Here is a 23,644-nt window from a genome sequence, read left to right as displayed (position 1 = left end):
CTAGAAATGAATGTGTGATGTGGTAGGTGCGTATAGATTACAGAGTATGATCGGGGACCCCCGGAGTGTCCCTTGTAGGATGACATATCTTCCCTTTAGGATCAAGTTGGGAGGAGGTAATCTGCAGAGGGCACGTAGCGGATAGTAAAATAGCAGTGCCTGCCTTTTTGCGGGCATTAGTGGCTGAGGATGCTGTTGGGTAGTATCTTCTGGCAAAATTAAACGACCCTGTAGAGTCAAAGTGGGTCTCCTGAAGGAATGCCACATCAGCCTTCAGAGTCCTGAGCTCATTAAGTGCAAGATGCCTCTTCGCATTGGATTAAGGCCTCGAACATTCATTGTAACACAGTTCAACATGGCGGAAATATGTGTAAGGAAGGAAGCAAAAGACTGTACTCACCCCAGCCACACTCCACAAGCAGGAAGGAAGAGCAAATCCAGGAAGGGATTAAGTTGACGTGCCGCCGAGCAGTATAATGGGAGAACCAATATTCAAGGGATGATGATGAAGAGGAACAGGTCACAAGAGGGGTAGGGTAGAGACGGGACTAAGTACAAGACAAAACAGTTAGACACACAGAGAAGACGATAAATGCACTCGTCACGTGGATCAGGTGACTCTGTACCTGGATGAGGAAAAAAAGAAGAAAATAAAACCGCTCAATATAGGTGCGGTAGCACCAGAGAACAAAAGATTCAATACTCCTCCAGCCGTGGATGGAACAATAGAAGAAATTCCTCCGTGGGGAGGGGTACCAAATGCACAGCACAATGAAACTGATAAAATTAGAAGGAAAAAACTAATCTCAGCAACAAAAACCTCAACCTGTGAAAGAAGATATTAAGGTTATATAGGGCATCAAACACAACAAAGGAGTTTCAAGTCCTCTTGAAGGAGAATAAGGGTAATAGCCAATAGGTAACCCCATGGTTACTAGAAGGTGGTAGAACAGCCTCGCCATTCTGTAATGCAAGAGAGTCAGCGCTTAGGAGACAGTCCAGGGAATGGTTCAGAGGACTACACAAAAGGAGGTTGGTGTAGTTTGCTCTGGCCTGACACCCATTCAGGTGGAGGAGGTGGTGATGAAGAAGCAATCTCCCAATCCGAGATATCTGGAACAGGAATATCAAGATCAGAACAGAAGGCAGGCAGGTCTGTGAGTTAGGAGTGGACGCAAATGTCTGCGTTTGTTCAATGTAATCCAAGACAAATCAGGATACAGCTGCAATGAGGCACCATGAAACTCGAAATCATAAAGGCTGCATGTAATGTCGGGGTAGGGAGACAGACAGATGAGCCCTAATCTACCCGCAACCCTGTCCCTGCCTACTTGCACGGCCCGTCCTAGGCGACGGCGTACAACTGGGCGACGGTCCCTACACTCAATATGTGCACGACAAACATCACAGGGCAAGGGTACACTGAAGCAGGGAAGTGGGACAGTTGCCCACGGCAACACCGCGAGCAACAGGAGAGTGAACGAGCCGAGTCAAACCAGGAGAGTACGTGGTAACAAAAGCAGAGCGGAAGAATAGTAGTCAGTCAAGCCAGGGTCGATATGAAGCAGAGGTCAATTGTAAATCGCAGGAACAGCAGAGCCAGGAAACAGGAGAATCACAGGCAAAGGACAAGCAGCAAATGAAGGTATACATAGACCAAGGGCGGGAGCTAGAACCGTCTGGCCAGGCTGTGATAGGTTCTCCCACTTCTCAACCTACCAGCCTGAGTGGTAGCAGATCGAGTCACTCCAGCAGACCTAGGCACAGATGCAGGCTGATTAACCACAGGCGTCGACACAGAAGCTGTGTCTGGCAAATCCTTTACACTGCGGGCCTTGGACATGATGCGCTCTTTGGTTTCATAATCATGAACACAGCAGATAACATCTCTGGGGTTAACAGCAGTCCCTTTAGGCTGAAGAGCACGGTGTGCTCTGTCTAACTCTATACAGTGGGAGGTAGGTTCCCCCAAAAACGAGATTAAAGATGGATTCCAGAATGATCCGCAGATCTTCGTCTCCGGCCGCGTCTGGGAGGCCCCTGACTCTAATGTTGTTTCTATGGCCTATATTGTCCAAGTCCTCTAGATGACGGGTAGTGTCTTTAAGTGCTATCCCATGAATGTGCACAGTGTCTTGAAGATGCGAGATGTATTGACGAGTATCAATATGAGCTTTTTCAAGAACATCTACCTGGGTAGTGAGCCATTTGAGATCCTTGCGAACCATCGCTATTTCAGATTTACACGTTTGGGTGACTCTAGTCACTAAATTGTCGAAGTCCACCTTTCGTGGGTAAGACATGGAGGAAAGTCAACCAAGGAGGCGGTGTAGAGGGCAGTTGGCAGGGCAATGGTGGGTCAAGAGTCTGGTTCAGCGGCGGAGCATTCCATGCGTCCTCCCCAGATCTTTACCTGCGCAATGATGGCGTAGCCCCAAGTTCAGCTTGTGAGTCCGACCATGGCTTGGTGGCCAATAAGGGGGAGGAGAACTAGGGACTAGTGGCATGTCCCTCTCAGTATAATTTGGGTGCGGCTGTAATGGTGGCTAAAAACTAGGGTGGGCAGACAGGGGAGGAGGTGAAGCAGCAAGAGTGTACCTGGCCTCCTATGTCATCTCCCGCCAGACGGAAGGTTGCTGCTCCTACAGAGAGAGCCGATGCTCGTGCCCTGGCTCTTGTAGCAATGCACCTAGAGGATTCATCCCCTGACAGAGAGGACGTGGATGCCGTCGGAGACAAGGACAGCATGGAGTCAGCCGCCATCTGCGGTGCTGGTGCAGAAGGCAGGTCACGTGGGAGGGAGCCATGGCGGGCAGGCACCGGCGAGCAGGAAGACATCAGTGCCGGAGGGCGGACTCCTCGCTGCGGCAGCAGGTAAGTCTCCATGGAAGTAAACCCACCCACAGATGCAGCAGGTTGTGAGGAGGGTTTCTGGCCACTTTTGTACCCCATGGGAATGCGTGTGAGGACCGCTATGCCCAGATGCAGAGAGGTCGAGGTGAAGAGCTGAGGTCTTAAGCGTCCATGCGCTTTGTCATCCGTGCACAGGCTAATAAAACTAGTTATCAATCTAGGCACATTGCAATTACTGTGATATAACCATGAGACTAAAATAGACTGTATACATACACCTGTATAGGAAAATCTTAAATTGGCGACCAAGACCGGACACACCACTGCTGACCCGACGCGCGTTTCACCAAGTTTTCTTTAGGGGGCCAAGGTCAGGTATAGCAAAAGTCAGGGCAGGCGGCAGACAGGCACTTGTCATCAATAGAACAACAGGTCACGATAGATGGCTGAGATTCATCACGGGTTACAAGGAAGAGGTCAGGGCAGGCGGCAGGCAAGTATAGTCAAAGGTACAGGGGGAGGAAAGTATAATCTAGGGAATCACTAGACTAGCTAGAATGAACCTAATCTCTCAGGCAATGTATTTAGAATAGAGAGGTCCCTTTATGCCCAGGGAAATCTGGGTAGCAGATTTGGTGCGTGCTGGCCATTTAAGACTGCAAGGGTCAGCGGATGGACTAGAAAGTGCAGGAGAGCGGCTGCAATGGAGGCCGCAAGCAGACCTGACTGTGAGAGTATACGGCAGTGGAGGGGAGTGGCGACCGTTACAATTCTACAGGTGTACACAGACATTACCTTGTGTTCTCCGCTCCATCTGCTCCCTCCAAGTCTGTTTTTTTTGTATGTAGTCCTTTTGTACCTGCTTAGATTAGTACAATGAGGGAATGCACTTCAACACTAGTAAAATCACCCAAGTGATTTATACTCTTGGAGTGAAAAATAAAATCTCCACTAAAGGTTTTTGAATTAGCTTCTCGGCAACTGATGGTAAAGTGTCACTGTGCTATTGATACAACAGTTGGTCATCCATTTCTAAGATGCTAATTGAAAAGTGACAGCCATTATGGCTACTCCTGCTATTGTCATTTTTTTAAAAATGACCACTGCAGCAAAACAGAAAAATTACAATATCTCTGCAAGTAAGTAATAATAATCACCAACCTATGACTATTTTTGAATTGCTAATTTATTTATATATGACTATTTTAAAAAAAATTGTTAAAAAAAACCATCTGCTGTCTTAGTAGATCATCTTAATGCTGGATCCAAATGCTGCGGCCAGATGATACTTTAAAGTCTGTAGGGAATTATTGAAAAGGCTACACACCGTACAAAGCGTCTTGGTTTGTGGTGTTTTTGGGGTTGGTTTTTTCTGCCGTTTAGCTTCTCTATAGGACTTGGAAAAAAAAGGCAGAATAAACATGTTCCAAAATGAAAAACACCACCAAAAAAATGCTGAAAAAATATTCTGTGGGAAGGAGGCCTAAAGCTCATCTCTAGGAGAAACAGAAACAAACTGGAAAAATGCTTTAGGCTGGATTCCCACACAGCATTTTGGTGGCGTTTTTAACTGTGTTTTTTATGTGTTGTTTTTAGTGTGGTCATATGTTACATTAAAGTCTATAGTGAAATATCAAATGCATTACATACAACTTTTGAGCCAATGTTATGGTCAGTGGCATTTTCTTAGGCATTTTTCCCATATCATGCTTTTTTTCTGCCGTTTTTGAAGTCTAATGAAAAAATTGGATTTCAAAAACAGTGGAAAAAAAGCATGTACAAAATGACAATAAATGAAATGCCACCAAAAATGACACAAAAAAACGAATCATTAATTCTCTTGCCTTTATGTTATGCTCTTTGCCCAGCATACTAACAATGAAGATGAACATCTTTGCAGCTTAATAATTTGTAAAACGTGCTGTTTGATTGCCTCATATCATATTTTACATGGCTGCAGCTGGCTGCTTTATGCAATTACAGTTCATGCCCTTGCTGGCTGGAATATCTTGAAGTAAAGGGGGCAGTTGTATCAAGTGACCGCTGGGAACACCTGTTTTGAAGCCAAAATACATCCAGGACATGGATGCCTTACTCAACAGAATACCAAGCCAGACATGATCGCTTAGATAACAATCCTTTGTTCGTTAACATAGTTAATTATTCATTTTTTCCTTTTTAATTTATTAAATATTTAAATGTGTCGCTAGTACGTTCACGGAAATTTTATGCCAATTGGTTTATAGGTGATTAACTGGATTTTTACTATGGAAAAGTGGTCTACATTATACTTTTCATTATACATTTTCCTACATGATGTATTGAATATATTGAGTACTAACCAAGTAATAAGTAACTATACATAACAATGAATGTGTGTCTTCTTTGTGAGGAATTTGGCTGGTCGACTTCATCGATTGAAAAAACGGTTCAACCTTTCTCAGGCCAAGCTATACAAATCCAGAGTAAGGCAAAACAAAACCTCCTAGGCAGTTGTAGTCCATTTTGCCTTACAGGGTAAAAATGCATCTTAATTCCAACAGGACAGTTATACAATTTACCTAGGTAAAATAAATTATAACGCCCTATACCATTACACATAAGATAAATGCCTACTTGTTTTCTAAATTGTGATATTTGTATTGTTATTACTAACTCTATTAGACCATTCCAAAGTAGAAATCTGTTATTGTGGAGAACCAACCCCTGGTTATATTGATAATGGAAGCGCGTCACCTCCATACACAAATTATGTCACCTAGTCCATAGTGCAGTTTATGGAATGCATAGTAAGCCCACATGCACACGACTGTGCCAGTAATCACAGTCCATGATTACAGGCACGGCCGGCCGCGGACAGCCACCCAAACCCGCATTTGCAGGCTTTGCTCCCATATAAAGTATGGGAGCACTGTCCATAAAAAGCAAAAAATAGGATATGTCCTATCTTACGGGAAGGTTTCCATCTGCCATAGAAATTAATGGGTCCGTAATTTTATGGTCCGTAATTACGGACTAAATCTACGGTCGTGTACATGGGGCCTTAGGCTGGATTTACAAGGGATGGAAATGCAGATATTCAGCAGCATTCCTGCGGCTTTTCTTCAGCAAAATCTTCATATGTTATGTGTGAATTTTAAACATTTGTTTAAATGTCATCCACATGGCTGGAATTGTAATCCGTTGTGGATTTTCTGCACAGAAATGCTGCATGAATAATCTGCGGCATTTCTGTTTTGTCAGAATCCAGCCAAGATGCTCCCGTTCTCGGTATATTGACCCTGTATATATTCATAAGTTATACAATTTGTCATTATACTAATTCTATATAATCTCACGCCATCCAGTAAAAAAGTGTCTATGGGTGACGGATGCCCGATGGGTGCCTCTAAAGAATGTCGTCCATCGCCTGTAGACTCCCATGTTAAAAAAACAAAACGTATATGCTTAACGTATACGTTTTTTTAACTGGATGATTGTGTCGTATTAGTTTTTTTAACATGGGAATCTATGTGCAATGGATGGCTGCCGGATAGCATTTGTCTGAGTTATTTTGTTTACATGACATCACACACCATACATCGTCGGATTTAGAGACAAAGTAAGGGAGGAAACATTTCAAAAACAACTCTGAGACATCTTTTTTTCAACCCGAACAAGTCTAATATGTGCATTATTTTGTTATTCCGCATAGTTGTTTTATTTTCTTTCTTTTTTTCATTAAATACCTTTGTGCAACCGACATAAGTACACAGACATAATAACTGGGCCTTCCATATTGATGGGTCTAGTAAAGTGCTAACAGTGACGAATCAGCAGCTCAAACAACATCCCTCTCCATTGACATATTCAAGTCTCTAAATTTTAATACTAGGGCTAACGTATGTCATGCTTCATAATATGTATGGTAACCTTATGTAAGGCTGGGTGATAAAGAGCATGACTGTGATTATTCTGACTTCTACATAATCCCTTATTCACCTGGAGTTGAACCTGGCGCTCTGACCAGAGAATGTCAGCATTGTAATCTTTAGAGAGCCATCATTGTGCTGGGATTCTGTCGCTGGAAACATTTCTTTCCTTTGTACCCTACTTTGCTTCTGATATTCCTTCGGTAGCGTTTCCACGCTCTCCAGGTTCCATTTTGTAGGTAGTGATGCCTGTCTCTTTAGTACTGAAAGAAACTCAATCCTGTCTGGAACAGGAAAACTTGTCTTCTTTAGTGTCAGTCTTTTGTTAATGATTCAGTTAAATTAGGCTGTGCTGACACTCGGAGAAGAGAGCACTTTGTTGTACATAAGGACTGCTATTGTTTCTCCTGTACATGGCTGAGGGACGTTGGTGTATAAAGGCGCTTGTACAGAGGATGGAGGATATCAAGTTAGGTCACTGTTTTCTTCACCCTCTCAGACCGAGGGGATTTTTATTCTGAGAAATACGGTTATTATTGATTAAAAATACTACAATGGTCATTTGTATCAATTATTGTTTTAAAAATGGACTTTTTGGAGGGTTAACAGTGGAGATCCAACGTCGATGCGCAGAATTAAGGGCTCTACTGCCCCCTCAATGTTTATCCAGGCGCAGTGGCATGTCCATACATGCGGCTGTGCCTGGTACTATAAAGTTCTGTTCGCATCTGCGTTGGAGGCTCCATTCTAAGCCCCGGTATCAGATTCTGTCAAATTTGACAGGAACATTAGTGCTGCATGCAGCGTCTTTTTTTCGACAGAACAACAGACATCTGGGTAGATCAGTCAATGGGATCAGTCGGGTACCGATGGCAACCGTCATGTTATAAATAGAAGTCACGAAGCAGATTGAACGGAGCTGAGCTGCTAATTGGTGGGGTTGTCAGGGATAAGCCATCAATATGTTTTCCTGGAAAACCTTTTCAAGGATGTCATTAAGTTTTCAGATTGCAGAAAAGAGCACAAGGCTTCTAAATTGCTTGTAGGTATGTGTATGATTACTAGTTACCATGGACGGAGGCACTAAACATCTGCACACCACGAACTGGCTCTACAAAACACAGGGACTTAAGCGCTAAACTAATGGACACATGCCAAAGAAACAAATATACTGGGAATGTGGGGTTCACAGATTGTCAAAAAAACAAAAACGCCACCGTCCCCTGTACCATTTTGTAGTATTAAAATAGATTAATGGGATAACTTTTCAGCCACACTTACAAATATTCCAGTTTATAATAGCAAAATGTGATACATACATTATACAGTATATGCGTGTGCCAACACTATGATCAAAAATACAATCTATGCCATTTTTTATTTTTTTTATTTGATCTGATCTAAATCACATATACATATATATATATATATATATATATATATAAATGGTCAAATTAAAATATTTTTTAGATGCATACATACACATATATCCTCTAAATACAATACTAAGTGCTAGTAGGCAAATTATAACAAGGTACATGTTTTATTAGTACATCATAAAAACAGATGCATTTTAAGTATATTTATACTTTGTTGATGTATTTACAGTACCAGTTCGCTTTCCGCTCTATTGTATGTGATGCACTGTCTTTTTAACCTGTTTTTATTATTCTTTTATTTGATGTACCTTGTTACAATGTGCCTGCTAGCACCTTATTTTTGTAGGATATACAGTATATTACAGCTGATCTAGTAAACTTGTAAAAGGAAAGGTCTTGCATTCTGTATATGGTGGAAAAGCAGATAAAAATTGTCTGTAGAAATACCCATAGATGTATGATTTCTATATTATGACACATTTTTTTCACTCCACCTATTCTTTTTACTAGGGGTCCATTTTTGTTGGCTTTGGGGAAATCCTGGCATCCAGAGGAATTCAACTGTGCTCACTGCAAGAAGAGTATGGCTGAGATGGGATTTGTTCAAGAGAAAGGTGAACTGTATTGCGAAATTTGCTATGCGAAGTTTTTCGCACCAGATTGTGCCCGTTGTCAGAGGAAGATTCTTGGTGTAAGTAACAACTCATATTCTTTGGAAACACTTGGTTAGTTTTTCTTTTATGGTGATGCACTCTCCCCGAATTAGTTCTGTGGAGATAAATTTAGGTAGATAGTCTAAAAGTCTTGGATTGGACAGAATATTTTTTTTAGCATGCTCCATTGCTGCATTTAACATGGTGCCATATGCAGGCACCATATGCAGGCACCATGTGGTAGCATATGAAGTGCCTAGGGACTTTGTATGTCAACATACAGGCTCTATGCACATGGCCCATATGACTGTATACTATGGGGTCTGTAGTCCACAGATATTTCCCTTACTACAACTAATTTAAAATAAAATGGCATTGAATACTTTTCAATCAGTTTTCTTGCAGGCTTTTCCAAACATTATTGCATATTCTGTAATGTATCTGCTTTGGATGATCCTTTTTTGTTTGAAGGGATTCTTAAAATAAGCTGATCACAGGGTGGCTTGTTATACAACCCCTTTTAAAGTGAATTTGTCACCATGTTTATGCTGCTCTATCTAAGGGCAGCATAAAGTATTGACAGAGACTCCGATTCCATCACTGTATTACTTTGCAATATATCTGTAGTTTTTATAAAACTCACTTTATCTCCTGCAGGTTGTATTCATGAGCTGCAGCTAGAGTGCGCTATGTAGCACTCGATATTCATGAGCTGCAGCTAGAGTGTGCTATGTAGCACTCCATATTCATGAGCTGCAGCTAGAGTGCGCTATGTAGCACTCGATATTCATGAGCTGCAGCTAGAGTGCGCTATGTAGCACTCGATATTCATGAGCTGCAGCTAGACTGCGCTATGTAGCACTCGATATTCATGAGCTGCAGCTAGAGTGCGCTATGTAGCACTCCATATTCATGAGCTGCAGCTAGACTGCGCTATGTAGCACTCGATATTCATGAGCTGCAGCTAGAGTGCGCTATGTAGCACTCCATATTCATGAGCTGCAGCTAGACTGCGCTATGTAGCACTCGATATTCATGAGCTGCAGCTAGAGTGCGCTATGTAGCACTCCATATTCATGAGCTGCAGCTAGAGTGCGCTATGTAGCACTCCATATTCATGAGCTGCAGCTAGAGTGCGCTATGTAGCACTCGATATTCATAAGCTGCAGCTAGAGTGTGCTATGTAGCACTCGATATTCATAAGCTGCAGCTAGAGTGTTAAATGTAGCACTCCATATTCATGAGCTGCAGCTAGAGTGCGCTATGTAGCACTCCATATTCATGAGCTGCAGCTAGAGTGCGCTATGTAGCACTCGATATTCATGAGCTGCAGCTAGAGTGCACTATGTAGCACTCGATATTCATGAGCTGCAGCTTCCCCCGCCCAATCATCGCAGATTTGCAGCTTTCTTCCTATGCACAGTATAGGGAGAAAGCTGTCAATTAGTGTGCAGTGGACAGAGCTAGCCACAGCTCATGAATAGGGCTGTAGGAAATAATGAGAATTTTATAATAATGACTGATCATTAAAAGTAAATAATACTGCGTTGAATCGGGGTCTCTGTTACTACTTTATACTGCACGCAGAAAGGGCAGCATAAACTGGTGACAGACTCCCTATAAGGAAAACACTATTTATTTGAATTAAATAAAAAAAAGGTAATGCATACATTGCTTTAGTTTCGAATCTATTCAGATGCATTTGTTTTCTTCCTTTTTTTGTTACTTGTATACCGATTGAATTAGAACATTTGGCTATGATTCCCAACAAATGGCTGTTTCAGTTTTAAAATTCTCTGGGGGGAATTTATTATACACGCTACACAAGTTTTCTGGCGTTGAAAAATCACAATTTACGTAAAAACTTGCTTACGCCTACACGCCACTTAAAAGGGGGTGGGGCTTTGGGGAGGGGGGCAGGGCTACACACAGTCCGACAAATGTACTTTAAATTACGCCAGAAACTGTTTATTATTTATAGCGCAAAACTACACCGATTTTACATTCTGGCGCACGGATAGTCAGGGATGCCCTTAATTTATTAAGAGGCGTGCGCCACTTAATAAATCAGGTGTATCTTGTTTCAGATTAAGTCTGGCATATAAATAGCCAGTCTTAAAGAGGCTCTGTCACCACATTATAAGTGGCCTATATTGTACATAATATGATCGGCGCTGTAATGTAGATTAGAGCAGTGTTTTTTTATTTAGAAAAACGATCATTTTTGACGAAGTTATGACCTATATTAGCTTTATGCTAATGAGTATCTCAATGGACAACTGGTTTTACTATATGACCAAGTGGGCGTTGTGCAGAGGAGTGTGACGCTGACCAATCAGCGTCATACACTTCTCTCCATTCATTTACTCTGCAGATAGCGATATAGCTATATCGCTATCTGCAGCCTCATACACACACACTAACATTACTGCAGTGTCCTGATAATGAATATACATTACCTCCAGCCAGGACGTGATGTGTATTCAGAATCCTGACCACTTCTGTAGCGTCTCTGTGATTTACAGCATAGCAGGCGTAGTCTCGCGAGATTACGATGTAAGCTGTCATTTACAGCGAGATCTCGCTGTGCTGTGCTGTAAATCACAGAGACGCTTCAGAAGTGGTCAGGATTCTGAATACACATCCCGTCCTGGCTGGAGGTAATGTATATTCATTGTCCTGACACTGCAGTAATGTTATAATGTGTGTATGTAGCTGCACATAGCGCTATAACTATATCGCTATCTGCAGAGTAAATGAATGGAGAGAAGTGTATGATGCTGATTGGTCAGCGTCATACACTCCTCTGTACAACGCCCACTTGGCCATATAGTAAAACACGCCCAGTTGTCCATTGAGAAACTCATTAGCATAAAGCTAATATAGATCATAACTCCGTCAAAAATGATCGTTTTTCTAAATAAAAAACACTGCTGTAATCTACATTACAGCGCCGATCACATCATGTACAATATAGGCCACTTATAATGTGATGACAGAGCCTCTTTAAGGCCGTTTTACATGGGCCAATAATCGGACAAACGAGTGTTCATATGAATGCTCGTTCCCGATCACTGTCCTGTGTAAACAGGACAATGATCAGCCAATGAACGAGCAAACACTCATTCATAGAATGATTCTATAGTTTATGCAGCACTAAATATTGTTGTAAACCGGGAGATCCGCTGCCGACATAATAGAATTGTATGGGGACGAATCATCGTAGTAACGAGTGCTCGTCCCCATACATTGCTCCTTGTGAAAGAAGCAGACGAGCGCCAATCAACGAGCTGTCTCGTGGATCAGCACTCGTTTTCACGTCCCATGTTGGCTGGTGTAAAAGGACCCTTAATATATCCCCCCCTCCAACTAATCATTATTCTGGCGTGTTAATAGTGATTGTCTGCAATCACATATGCACCAGACTACATAGACACTCAGGCCTATCTGTTTTCTGTAGTGAGATATATGTGAGCTGCAAGGATCTGGTGTTTGTCTAATGAGAGGTGTAGGACTGTGTAAGCCTTATCTGCAAATCAAGTGCTTAAATAATAGAGATTTAATTATACTCAGTGTTGTGTGGTTGTCCCAAGACCATTTTCAGTCAGACAATCCTTGTTCTCTGGGACGACAGTATAAGGTATTTTGTATGTATTGTCCATTAGTAATGCTCCCAAGTGCTTATTTCTAGGCAGTATATAGATGACGTTTCCCTGACTTTTGCTGGCGTAGCTGGAAATGATCAGGGAGGAACCATAAATTATACAATAAATAAGCGCACAACCCTTTAGCATGCATTGTATTTTTTTTATAGATAGGTCAGATGAAATCTGCAAAGACTTTGGCCGTTTCAGATGTGACGTTAATCAGCTGTCTGCTACTAATGTTTATTCGACGGCATATCCAGGCCAGCTGGAATAGTCATCTGTAAGAGTGCAGGAAACTTGTAACACTTCATCTTTCTTTCTACCAGTCTCAACACATTTCTTAACTATTTGACCAGCAATCCATTGAGATGTGCTTTTTAAAGGTGTAGTTCACGATTACAACATAGAAGCAGCAATTTGCTAAGCATATACAGCACATTTGCACCACGCTGGTTTACAAGCAGTCTAAACCGTTCATTTTGTAGGCACCTCGGTAGCTCTACTGAATGATGTGGGACATAAGAGTGCTATCCCTTGGAAGTTATCTGACCCCAAAATTTGTAAATGGGAATTTTACACCATTACTTGAGTCCCAAGGTCTCTGATCTTATGCTTATGTGCACCGTAAAATGCTTCATATTTGTACATTTTGGTATTTGACGTTTTTATTTCCTATAGGGTATGAATGTGTATTTACACAGTTTGTTATATCTGTCAGATGAGTGGTACGAACTCCTGATATTGAACCTTAGTGATCTTAACTATGCATCTCACTCACCGAAATATGACTTTCAGCTATGATTTTAGTTTGCTTAGCTCATTACTTGGTTTTGAGTCATTCATGGTTCCTTATTGTTAGAGGCCGGCCCAGACATGGATTAAAGCTAGGAGATATTATGGGACAGCTGATATTCTCTGGCCTCACCGCCATTTGTTTTTGTACTGTCTGTATATCTCAGTACCTTAGAAAACCACAGTATATTTCTTATTAGTAATAAATATATTCTGGTATACAGACTCTGGTATACAGACCGTGATTGCGGATCAAATTGTTCCATTCATTTCTATGGCCCACGGACACCTTCCCGTATATTTATGGGAAGGTGTCCAGGCCGTAGAAAGCTTCTGTAAAAATAGGTAATGTCCTATTTTTGGAGTTTACGGACCGTGCTCTCATACTTTATAATGGGAGCACGGCCCACAAATGCGTTTGACTGTCCAAAGTCGCCCGTGCCAGTAATCACAGACTGTGATTACGGACAAGGTCGTGTGCATGGGGCCTAAATGTCTGCCTGATGACCCCCCTCTGTAAGGCCTCATGCACACGACTGTAAGAGTTTTTACTGTCCGCAAATACGAATCCGCAAATACGGATGCACTTCTATGGGCGAGTCTGTGCCATAATTGCGGACAAGAATAGGACATGTTCTATATTTTACGGATCATTTCTATGGTCTGGACACAGATCCGTAAATATAAAGAAAGGTGTCCGTGGCCTATAGAAATGAATGGGTCCACAATTGCATCCGTAATTACCTGATCCATAATTACGGATGAAAACTACAGTCGTGTGCATGGGGCCTTAGCCAGAGTATAGAGCCACTGCAAAGAGTGGCTACCGCATTGACAGACATGGCACAATCATGGTCACCCATTACTACCCCCTATCCCAAACATACACACACCAAATAGTGCAAGGAAATGTAGTTCTGCGATGTTATAATTGTGGAAGAAGGTCCTGGCAGAGCTGTACCTAGATATTTCCTGTTAAAATATCTGCAGAAATCAGCAGAGCTCATAGCATGAAACAGAACCACCTAAAACACAGTACAGTCATATGATTTTCTTTAAATGAAAAAAAACACATATATTTATTTATAGAATTTATTCACATATCATTTATTTACATACCCTGTGTTTTAGATTTTTCATATTAACTGGGGGTCTGTCTGCTTAAATTCATGTACACTTTGTTTACAATGTATGTGTGCAGCCAGTTACAATTCTGCTTATGTATTCTATTATTATTATTTATTCCAAAGCGCTGTTAATTCCAGGACACTGTACATATGAAAAAAAAAGGGGTTAAGTAGATAACATGGGACAATGAAACAAGTACAACAAATATGAGCTTAAAGGATATTCTCATCTCTGACATTTATGGCATATCCACAGGATATGCCATAAATGTCCAATAGATGCGGGTCCCACCTCTGAGACCAGTACCTATCTCTAGAACGGGGCCCCCTGACCCTCGTCTTACCTTCTGCCACTGTTTCTAAGCTCCGGCAGGTTTACTTGAAAAAAGCCAAGCGCATTTTGCTGCACTATTTGTGGAACACCCATAGAAGTAAATGTGAGTTACAGAAAAAGCATAGCACAGCAGCTACGCTGTTTCTGGAGCTTGGGAGTAATGCAAACAGTGTAGCTCACTGTGATTCACAGTTTCCTGAACTCCCTTTCACTTCTATGGGAGTTACAGAAACCTTGTAGCAAAACGCACTCAGCTGTTACTGGAAAACCTGGCTACCTTGTCAGACAGTGGCCGGAACCCAGTGGCTGAAGGTAGGATGGGAGTAATGGGGCCCCATTTTAGAGATAGGGGTGGGTCCCAGAAGTGGGACCCGCATCTATTGGACATTTATGGCCTTTCTTGTGGATATGCTATAAATGTTTGAGATGGGAATACCCCTTTAATGAAAGAGGACTCCGCCTGTAAGGGCACACAATGTATGAAAAGTTGTTTTCTACAGTTACAGCTTTTCTTTCTTAAAGAGACTCTGTCATCACATTATAAGTGCCCTGTCTCCTATATAAGGAGATCGGCGCTGTAATGTAGGTGACAGTGATGCTTTTTATTTAGAAAAACGATCTATTTTCACAACGTTAGGAGCAATTTTGGTTTATACTAATGAGCTTTCTTAATGCCCAAGTGGGCGTATTTTTACTTTCGACCAAGTGGGCGTTGTATAGAGGAGTGTATGACGCTAACCTATCAGCATCATGCACTCCTCCCCATTCATTTACACTGCACTAGTGATATAGTTATATCACTATGTGCAGCTATATACACAAGCCCTAACATTACTACAGTGTCCTGATAATGAATACACATGACCATCCAGCCTGGACGTCATGTGTATTCAGAATCCTGACACTTCTGACTCTTTTCTGTGAGATTCCAGCAACGGATACGAAATCTCGCGAGATTACGGAGATAAACGAGATTTCGTATCTGTTGCTGGAATCTCACAGAAAAGATTCAGAAGTGTCAGGATTCTGAATACACATGACGTCCAGGCTGGATGGTCATGTGTATTCATTATCAGGACACTGTAGTAATGTTAGGGTTTGTGTATGTAGCTGCACATAGTGATATAACTATATCGCTAGTGCAGTATAAATAAATCGAGGGGAGTGCTTGATGCCGATTGGTCAGCGTCATACACTCCTCTATACAACGCCCACTTGGTCGAAAGTAAAAGTACGCCCACTTGGGCATTAAGAAAGCTCATTAGCATAAACCAAAATCGCTTCTAACGTTGTGAAAATAGATCGTTTTTTGAAATAAAAAAGCACTGCTGTCACCTACATTATACCGCCGATCTCCTTATATAGGAGATAAGGCACTTATAATGTGGTGACAGAGCCTCTTTAAGTAGTTACAGCCATCTTAGCATATACCATATAATTTTCACATTGTCAAAATCATCCAACTCTCTGAAGGTTTTGAACATTTTAATTTGCCATTAATGTATTTCGCTGATTGCAACATAGTTTCTGATGTTTCTTTTTGTAGGGTAGTAACACCTGTACATCTTGACACCATCATATATTTATTGATCCAGAAAATTAATCTGCACAATTACTAGAAATAAACACTTTTGAAAATGAAGCATCAGCTCGGTTGTGGGTGCTTCAATTATTAATCAGGTTCTCATGTAACGAGTCCTTAACACTTAGGAATGAAAGCTGAGCATTTTTTCTGTATTATATCAAGTGCAGAACAAAATAACCCCCTGTCCGCCATTTATATCCAAATCATTTATTGATCAACACTTCTTCTTTCTTTTGACTGTGGCAGGAAGTCATCAATGCTTTGAAGCAGACCTGGCATGTCTCCTGTTTTGTATGTGTGGCTTGTCAAACTCCTATTCGTAACAGCGTCTTCCATTTAGAAGATGGAGATCCTTACTGTGAAACGGGTATGTATTTGTCAAAGAAAGAAAACCCTTGACTATTTCTTTAAGACACAGATTTGAAGTGCACAAACAGAAATACATAGATAGAGGGCTGCATTATAGGAAGGGCACAAGGGGCCTCCATTACCCACACTCCCTATCTATCGCATATGTAACTTGTATCTTATAGTTATGCCCCTGGCGGACACTTTTTAAATGGGTAAAGTATTTACTTCTTACCTCTGGGACCCCAGCTTTCGGGAAAACGGGGATTTCTTGATGGCTGCTTGGTATTCCTATCCAGCCAAAAGAGGTGGAGCTGCATGCGTGTGTCTCTCTCTTTGAAGTCTAAGGGAATCATTGGCTTGGCTATCTCCATTACTCCCATAGAATTCAGAGGACCAGGCACATGTGTGTCTACCTCTCCTATATGTGGCTGCTATAAGGGGTCAGGTGGGATGAGGACTCCCACCAAATTTATTGCCCAGGGGCCTCCACTTACCTTAATCCAGTGATAAATAGACAGACATAAAGAAAGATAGATAGAATTAGTAGGAATATAAGTTTGTGTCTTGCTTATTGTGTACATACAATGTATGCCTGTTTTACTGTAGACAGACTTTCTGACTATTCATTTCTGGAGAATTTGGGTTTTCATTTCCTTGTGATAGTTCTTCCCTTTTATTTGACCTGAATCCCTTTATAAACTGCATAAAGGAGCAATCTGTTTTCTTAGATATGTATTAGAGAAATGCTCCAAATGTAAACCTTCGCTAAAAAAATGAACTCATTCCACATCTACTTCAGATATAATTATATATATTTACAGTGGAACTTCAGTAATAGATACTAGTTTAACATCTGACTCTTCAACATTCATATACAAGACAAGTTCTGCAACCAGGCTGAAAAATCGTAGTACAATGAAATGGTATATTATCCTGTGGGGATTGTGGCCCCGATATGTTATTCTCATTATTACTGTGGTGTTGAGGTAGCGCAGTGCTTGCAGATTGATGGCCCTGTGGCTCCTGATGACACTGATTTGATTTCATGTAAAGGTCTGCATCTTATCCTGGCTGGCCATGCTTTTTCCAGGTAACAATCTATTCATTTTCTCTGGAAATGTATGTGATTGTCAGGTTAACGAGAGCAACTAGACTCGGTTTCATGTTTACCTACACGGGCAAAGTCTTTCCGTGCAATGTCCTTCTCATGCTTTAGGGATCATCTATTTGTAATTTATACTACTGTTGCCTCTGATTTCTTTCCTTAAATGTTTCTTTGTGCAGATTATTATTCCTTGTTTGGTACGATGTGTCATGGATGTGAGTTCCCTATAGAAGCTGGAGACCGGTTCCTTGAAGCGCTGGGCAATACCTGGCATAACACTTGCTTTGTCTGCTCTGTGAGTATAAGTTGATGATATTAGTAGTCAACTATATGTGTGTTACATTTGCAGGCATATTAAATGTAATTTGCATGTAACAGATTAACGCTGCCTAAAAGATGGGACACCCCTCACCCCAAATCCGTCTCACATCTCATGCTGTTTCATGTGGATTCCCTGTCATTTATTAGCTATAGTAAAAAGATATAGTATTAGGTACCACAAGAAGGTCTTTTTTGTTCCATATTAAAATCATGATCACTGATAAGTAATTTGAACACTGGTATAATACCATAAAGAAAATAGCCTGCAATTGTTTTGTCTGTAACAATTTGTGTCTAAAAACTTTCCATCACACAAATGCTTACGCATACAATCTTTCTAAATTTATCAGTGTATAGAACATGGGAAAATGTATAGTGCCCAAATAATGTTGCCATATATTGCTCAAGTAATGCAGTCACATTATGCTCAAATTAAGCTTTCCTTCTTTTTCCAAATAAACCCAGATAATACCAACTTGTATTGTTAAAAAAATTCCATCATCCGTTCTCCAAAACATTCCGCTAAATGTTGCTCAAATAATAATATCATACCAATCACAAACCATAACCAAAAATAAAATACCACCATATCTTGCCTAAATACTACCTCCGCACAAAATATACTGCCATACAGTGACCCAATATTCACAACATAGCCCCACATATTGACATACTGTACATACACACAAACATAAATACCTTATATCTGTATAGATATAAACATATTGCTATACAAATACATACACTCACATATAAACATGACAGTATAAATACAATTATATACACATATATATAAAACAATTAAAGGCTATGTAAACCTTTGAAAGGCAAACATTTTATTTTTTTATTAAAAAAAGGTGTATCAGCGCGTTATGTGTAACTTCGTAACTACTTTTTATTAAAAATTATTTTTACTTTTTAAGATACAGCTGCTATGTATTCTCTATACAGAGCAGCTGTATCTAGTGCTATTCACTGAATCAGTCAGTCCCGCGGACCTGACGGCTGCAGTGACAGCGGGTCATGCGTGTCTCTGACCCACAGAATCCACCTGTAAACCATCACATCTAAGTTCATAACTTAGATGTGATGGTTTACAGGTGGATCCTGTGGGTCACAGGTGCGCAGGACCCGCTGTCACTGAACCCGTCAGGTGCGCAGGACTGGCGGATTCAGTGAAAAGCGCTAGATACAGCTGCTCTGTATAGAGAATACATTGCAGCTGTATCTACAAAAGGAAAAATAATTTTTAATAAAAAGTATTTACGAAGTTACACAACACACGGATACACCTTTTTATTAAAAAAAAACTTTGCCTTTCAAAGGTTTACATAGCCTTCAAACATTTACATAATTCTGTAGAGTAATCCTGCAAATGACATCCGCATGTATGAAAGAACTCGTGTTCTGTGTGTATTCAGTTGTCATTTTGTTTTCTTTCTGCTAGGTATGTTGCGAGAGTTTGGAGGGGCAAACATTCTTTTCAAAGAAGGATAAACCACTATGCAAGAAGCATGCCCACGCTGTTAACTTTTGAAGATTCTTAGGACACCTGAACGTGCCTTTTTCTCCACAAATTACTATGACAGTCATATAGCCATAAAAATGTATATGAAAAACATTGTATGAAAAAAGTCAACATTTTAGATACAGCTAGGACGTACACAGGAATACAATCAATATGAGTTTCCTTTTAAAAATAGCCATACTTTAATTTATTTGTGTTTATTATCTGTAGTACAACTTGTAACATTGCTATTGTTCTCAAGCCAAAAATGTCTGTTCCGGTCATTTTAAACATTGTAACTTTCTGAATGTCATTTCTAACAGTATAACAATTGCACACATTTGATAAAAGGGAAACCAAACTTTTACACAGGATTTACTTACCTCTAAATATTTGAACTCTAAATATTATTTTTTCTATATATTTAAAATACTTTTAGTACTGAAATAGTTTATAATAAACATTTTAGCATGTCTAATTTATACACCTTAGAAAACTCTATATCCCCGAGCTCAACATCTCTGAGAGATCTGCTCTATCATTTGATTCACTATTTTTATGTAAAATGCTGCCAGGACTCATAGAGAAAGCCTGTGAGTCCTGCGTTCCCGGCCCAGACACAGTGATTGAAGCTCTCCCCATATAGAAACTCATACAAGAACAGTGTGTGTGTATAGGGGGAGGACTCACAGACTTTCCTTAAGAGTCCTGGCAGGATTGAAACCGCTTTTAATACAAAAGTATCGAATCGAAGGATAACAAACAAGATCTTCCCAACCAAGGTCAGTGTCTTCTCCTCTATTATATGCTGCCCTCCGATAATAACATAGGAGACCTGACAGATCCACTTTAAAATTCTGAATGGCTAAAATAGATTTTGTGGTTATATTTCTTGTGTTATAGTCACATGTAGTACCGAATTGACATCTCAGGAGCCTGTAGGCACAGAATGGCTGGCATCTTATACCAAAATGTAGGTGTCAGAATATGTGGTTGGGTGCTTGAGGAATGTGGGGTTCATGCTGAATTTCCTTGTTAATGCAATTTTGCTAGAAAACTAGGGGAAATATCTAGCAGCCTCTGCAGACTAAGATTGTCCCTCCCTGAGTGTCCTTCTTTTATGAGTACCTATGAATATATATATTAACATATGAATACATGTCATTTCCATATTTAAAGTAACTGCTAAAACACAAGAGGCGCTCCATAGTGTAATATAGAAGGTAAGAAATCTGCTCACTAGATGGATCGCTGCTCACACCTGCCGACATTTTCAAACGAGACCTCACGTGAAAAAATAACTGAAATGCGAAAAATGCAACATCCAATAGGCACAGTCACAGATCAGTTACAGAGGCTAACTGAGGTATGGATAAAATGCAACGTACAATCCAAGTTTACCGGAAATACATGGTGCAAAAACGTATAACATTATTCATATTGTATTGTATAATATAATGAAATCAGTAAAATATTATGCATATGATTATTCCGACATAACATTGTGCATATAATAAATCGCAAGTTTACATACAAATAGATACATATAAACCCCTGGTTCATTCAAAATGACACAATCATCATCAACACATGTGTAATATATTTTTCACATAGATAGACCTGGCATTACAGCTTGATGATTGTGTCATTTTGAATGAACACGGGGTATATGTGATCTTTTTGTATCTACTTTTATCTAAACTTGCACTTTATTACATGCACAATAAATTTGGATCCTGTTCTTACTGTGTGTTTGTATCTGAGGAAGAGGTTGGATCGACCTCAAAACGTGTTGTGTGTGTGTATATATATATATATATATATACACAAATCTCCATCTACCAGGGCCGCCTATAGGCAAGGGCATGGTCAGGATGAAATGGATTTATCATAATTAGAATTGCTGATATACCTTATATGAAATACAATACAATGTCTTGTTGCCATATTTAGAATCAGATATTACCTTTAAAAGAAAATACCTTTACTAGTGTTCCTGAGCCCGTATATGTATTAAAATACAGGTTAGTTGTTTTCTCTGCAAGCAATGGACAAACTAGTGCATATGCCTGAACATATAAAACTGCTTATAAGTTTGTGTTATAAGACCCATTATAACACATCATCCTACTTATATAGTCTTGGCGTCCCACAGTTCCTCTCATTATTATTGTGGGAGATCATGCTTCTTGGAGTAATTTCTTTTTAGATATTTTAGTTGATGATCAAAATGGGTATGTTTTCATATGAGATAGTAGTATATAGGATTAGTCGTCCTTTCATAGTATGCAGTACATAGACAAGACCATTGTGAATATCAACAAGGTTTAAAAAAACTTCAAAATGTTGACAGCATGTTAAAGGGTTTAGACTATAGACCACAATGCATAGAATTATTACATAATGGTGGAAGAGGGAATATAGGATATTATGTAAATATATGGTGAGCCTTCGAATATTAGCTTTTGTCTGCTGGTTGGCAATTATTGGCCTCTAGAGCACCAGTGAGGAGAAAACGTGGATTGACGTGTACAGTATGACAAGGTGGTTCTTTCTCGCAAATCTGTCTAGATAATATCAGTTCATATAGTTGTATAGTTTTATGTATTTAACAAACTCAAGTAAAATTAGAAAACGGTATTGTTTTATGTTTTTCTTGCCCAGGAAAAATTGCATTTCCATAACCCTAATAGTGAGTAACTAGTTGAAGGATCCCTGTAAGGTTGGTATTCTGATTTGTATTTTTCAGATTTAGTTTTTTTTGTTGTTGTTTTTTTTTTTTTTTTTAAATTAATGAATATCGGGAAATGTCAGTCAAGGAAGAAATTCCCATTTACACTTTTTACTTATATGATGTGTTTGGTTGAAAAAAGACACAAGATCATCAATTTCAACCCATAATCCTACAGTGTTGGTCCGGAGGAAGTAAAAAAAACAAAAACCTAGGAAGTGGTTGTCAATTGCCTTGTATTAGGAGGAATAATTTCTCCTGGATCATTAATAAATACCTGGCTCAACTACACATTTTTTCCTTTTTTTTATTTTTTTTTAAAGTACTGCCTTTGTAGTGAATTTGTGAATATACAGTAGATAAGAAAACCTATGTCTATGGAGGTCAAGCATTACAGTCTACAATATATATATCATTATTCTTAAGCCCATGACAGATATGGATATGTTACTTTGGGGTATGTGAAATTATTTTCTCTGGCTAGCTGAATATATTTAGCTTCTGAATTGACTTAACGGGGTTAGCCTACGAAAGACAATTATCACCTGTCCACAGGACAGGTCATAAATGTAAGATCACTTGGGGTTTTACCGCTGGGAACCCAGTGATCACGAGAACGAGGGTCCCGTATCCCCAATTTGAATGGGGTCGTAGTCACGCATGTGCACTACCGATCCAAACAATGTCTATTGAACTGCCGAAAATAGCAGAGTATAGTGACCTAAATCAAAATCACGATTAAATGGACATGTAACCTCAATTAAAATTAATTAACTATTTAGGCCACACCCCTTTCTGCATGCCATGCCCTCTATTTGCATGCTACGCCACTGAATTTATATTTATCCCCTAAGCCTGCTGTATACTACTTTATATAATATACCCCCTGACACTGCCACCACACAGTATATATTGCTCTCATAGTGCTCCCCACACAGTATAATGGCCTCCGTAGCTGCCCGCCACACAGTATAATGCCCCCCATAACTGCCCACCACACAGTATAATGCCCCCCATAACTGCCCTCCACACAGTAGAATGCCACCATAGCTGCCCCACACAGTATAATGCTCCCAAAGCTGCCTCCCGCACAGCATAATGCCCCCATAGATGCCTCTACACTGTATAATGCCACTATAACTGCCCTCCACACAGTTTAATGCCCCATAGCTACCCCCAGGCTGTACAATGCCCCCATAGCTGCCCCCTGCGCTGTATAATGCCCCACACAGCCTCGATAAATATAAAAATATACATACCTAACCCCAAACCAATGACAAGTGGAGGAGATCCCTCTGCTTCTCTGGTCTGTGCGACTCGGCGCAAACCAGCGCGATGACGTCACTGC

General features: G+C 40.3%; 1 protein-coding gene across 1 annotated transcript in view; it reads left to right on the top strand.

Moving 5' to 3' along the window:
* The window catches only part of PDLIM5 (PDZ and LIM domain 5), a 195,230-nt gene extending 173,874 nt beyond the window's left edge, over positions 1–21,356 (top strand). The window contains exons 10-13 of the mRNA XM_075860656.1: positions 8,654–8,834; positions 16,528–16,648; positions 17,917–18,032; positions 19,506–21,356. Of these exons, the coding sequence (XP_075716771.1) occupies positions 8,654–8,834; positions 16,528–16,648; positions 17,917–18,032; positions 19,506–19,595 (508 nt within the window). The 3' untranslated portion in view covers positions 19,596–21,356. The remainder of the gene's footprint in view (positions 1–8,653; positions 8,835–16,527; positions 16,649–17,916; positions 18,033–19,505) is intronic.
* Positions 21,357–23,644: the final 2,288 nt, after the last annotated feature.

This window comes from Rhinoderma darwinii, chromosome 1 (genome assembly GCF_050947455.1).
Source record: "Rhinoderma darwinii isolate aRhiDar2 chromosome 1, aRhiDar2.hap1, whole genome shotgun sequence".
Taxonomy (NCBI): domain Eukaryota; kingdom Metazoa; phylum Chordata; class Amphibia; order Anura; family Rhinodermatidae; genus Rhinoderma; species Rhinoderma darwinii.
Note: the sequence above shows the minus strand (reverse complement) of the source record. Positions and strands in the feature narration are given on the sequence as shown.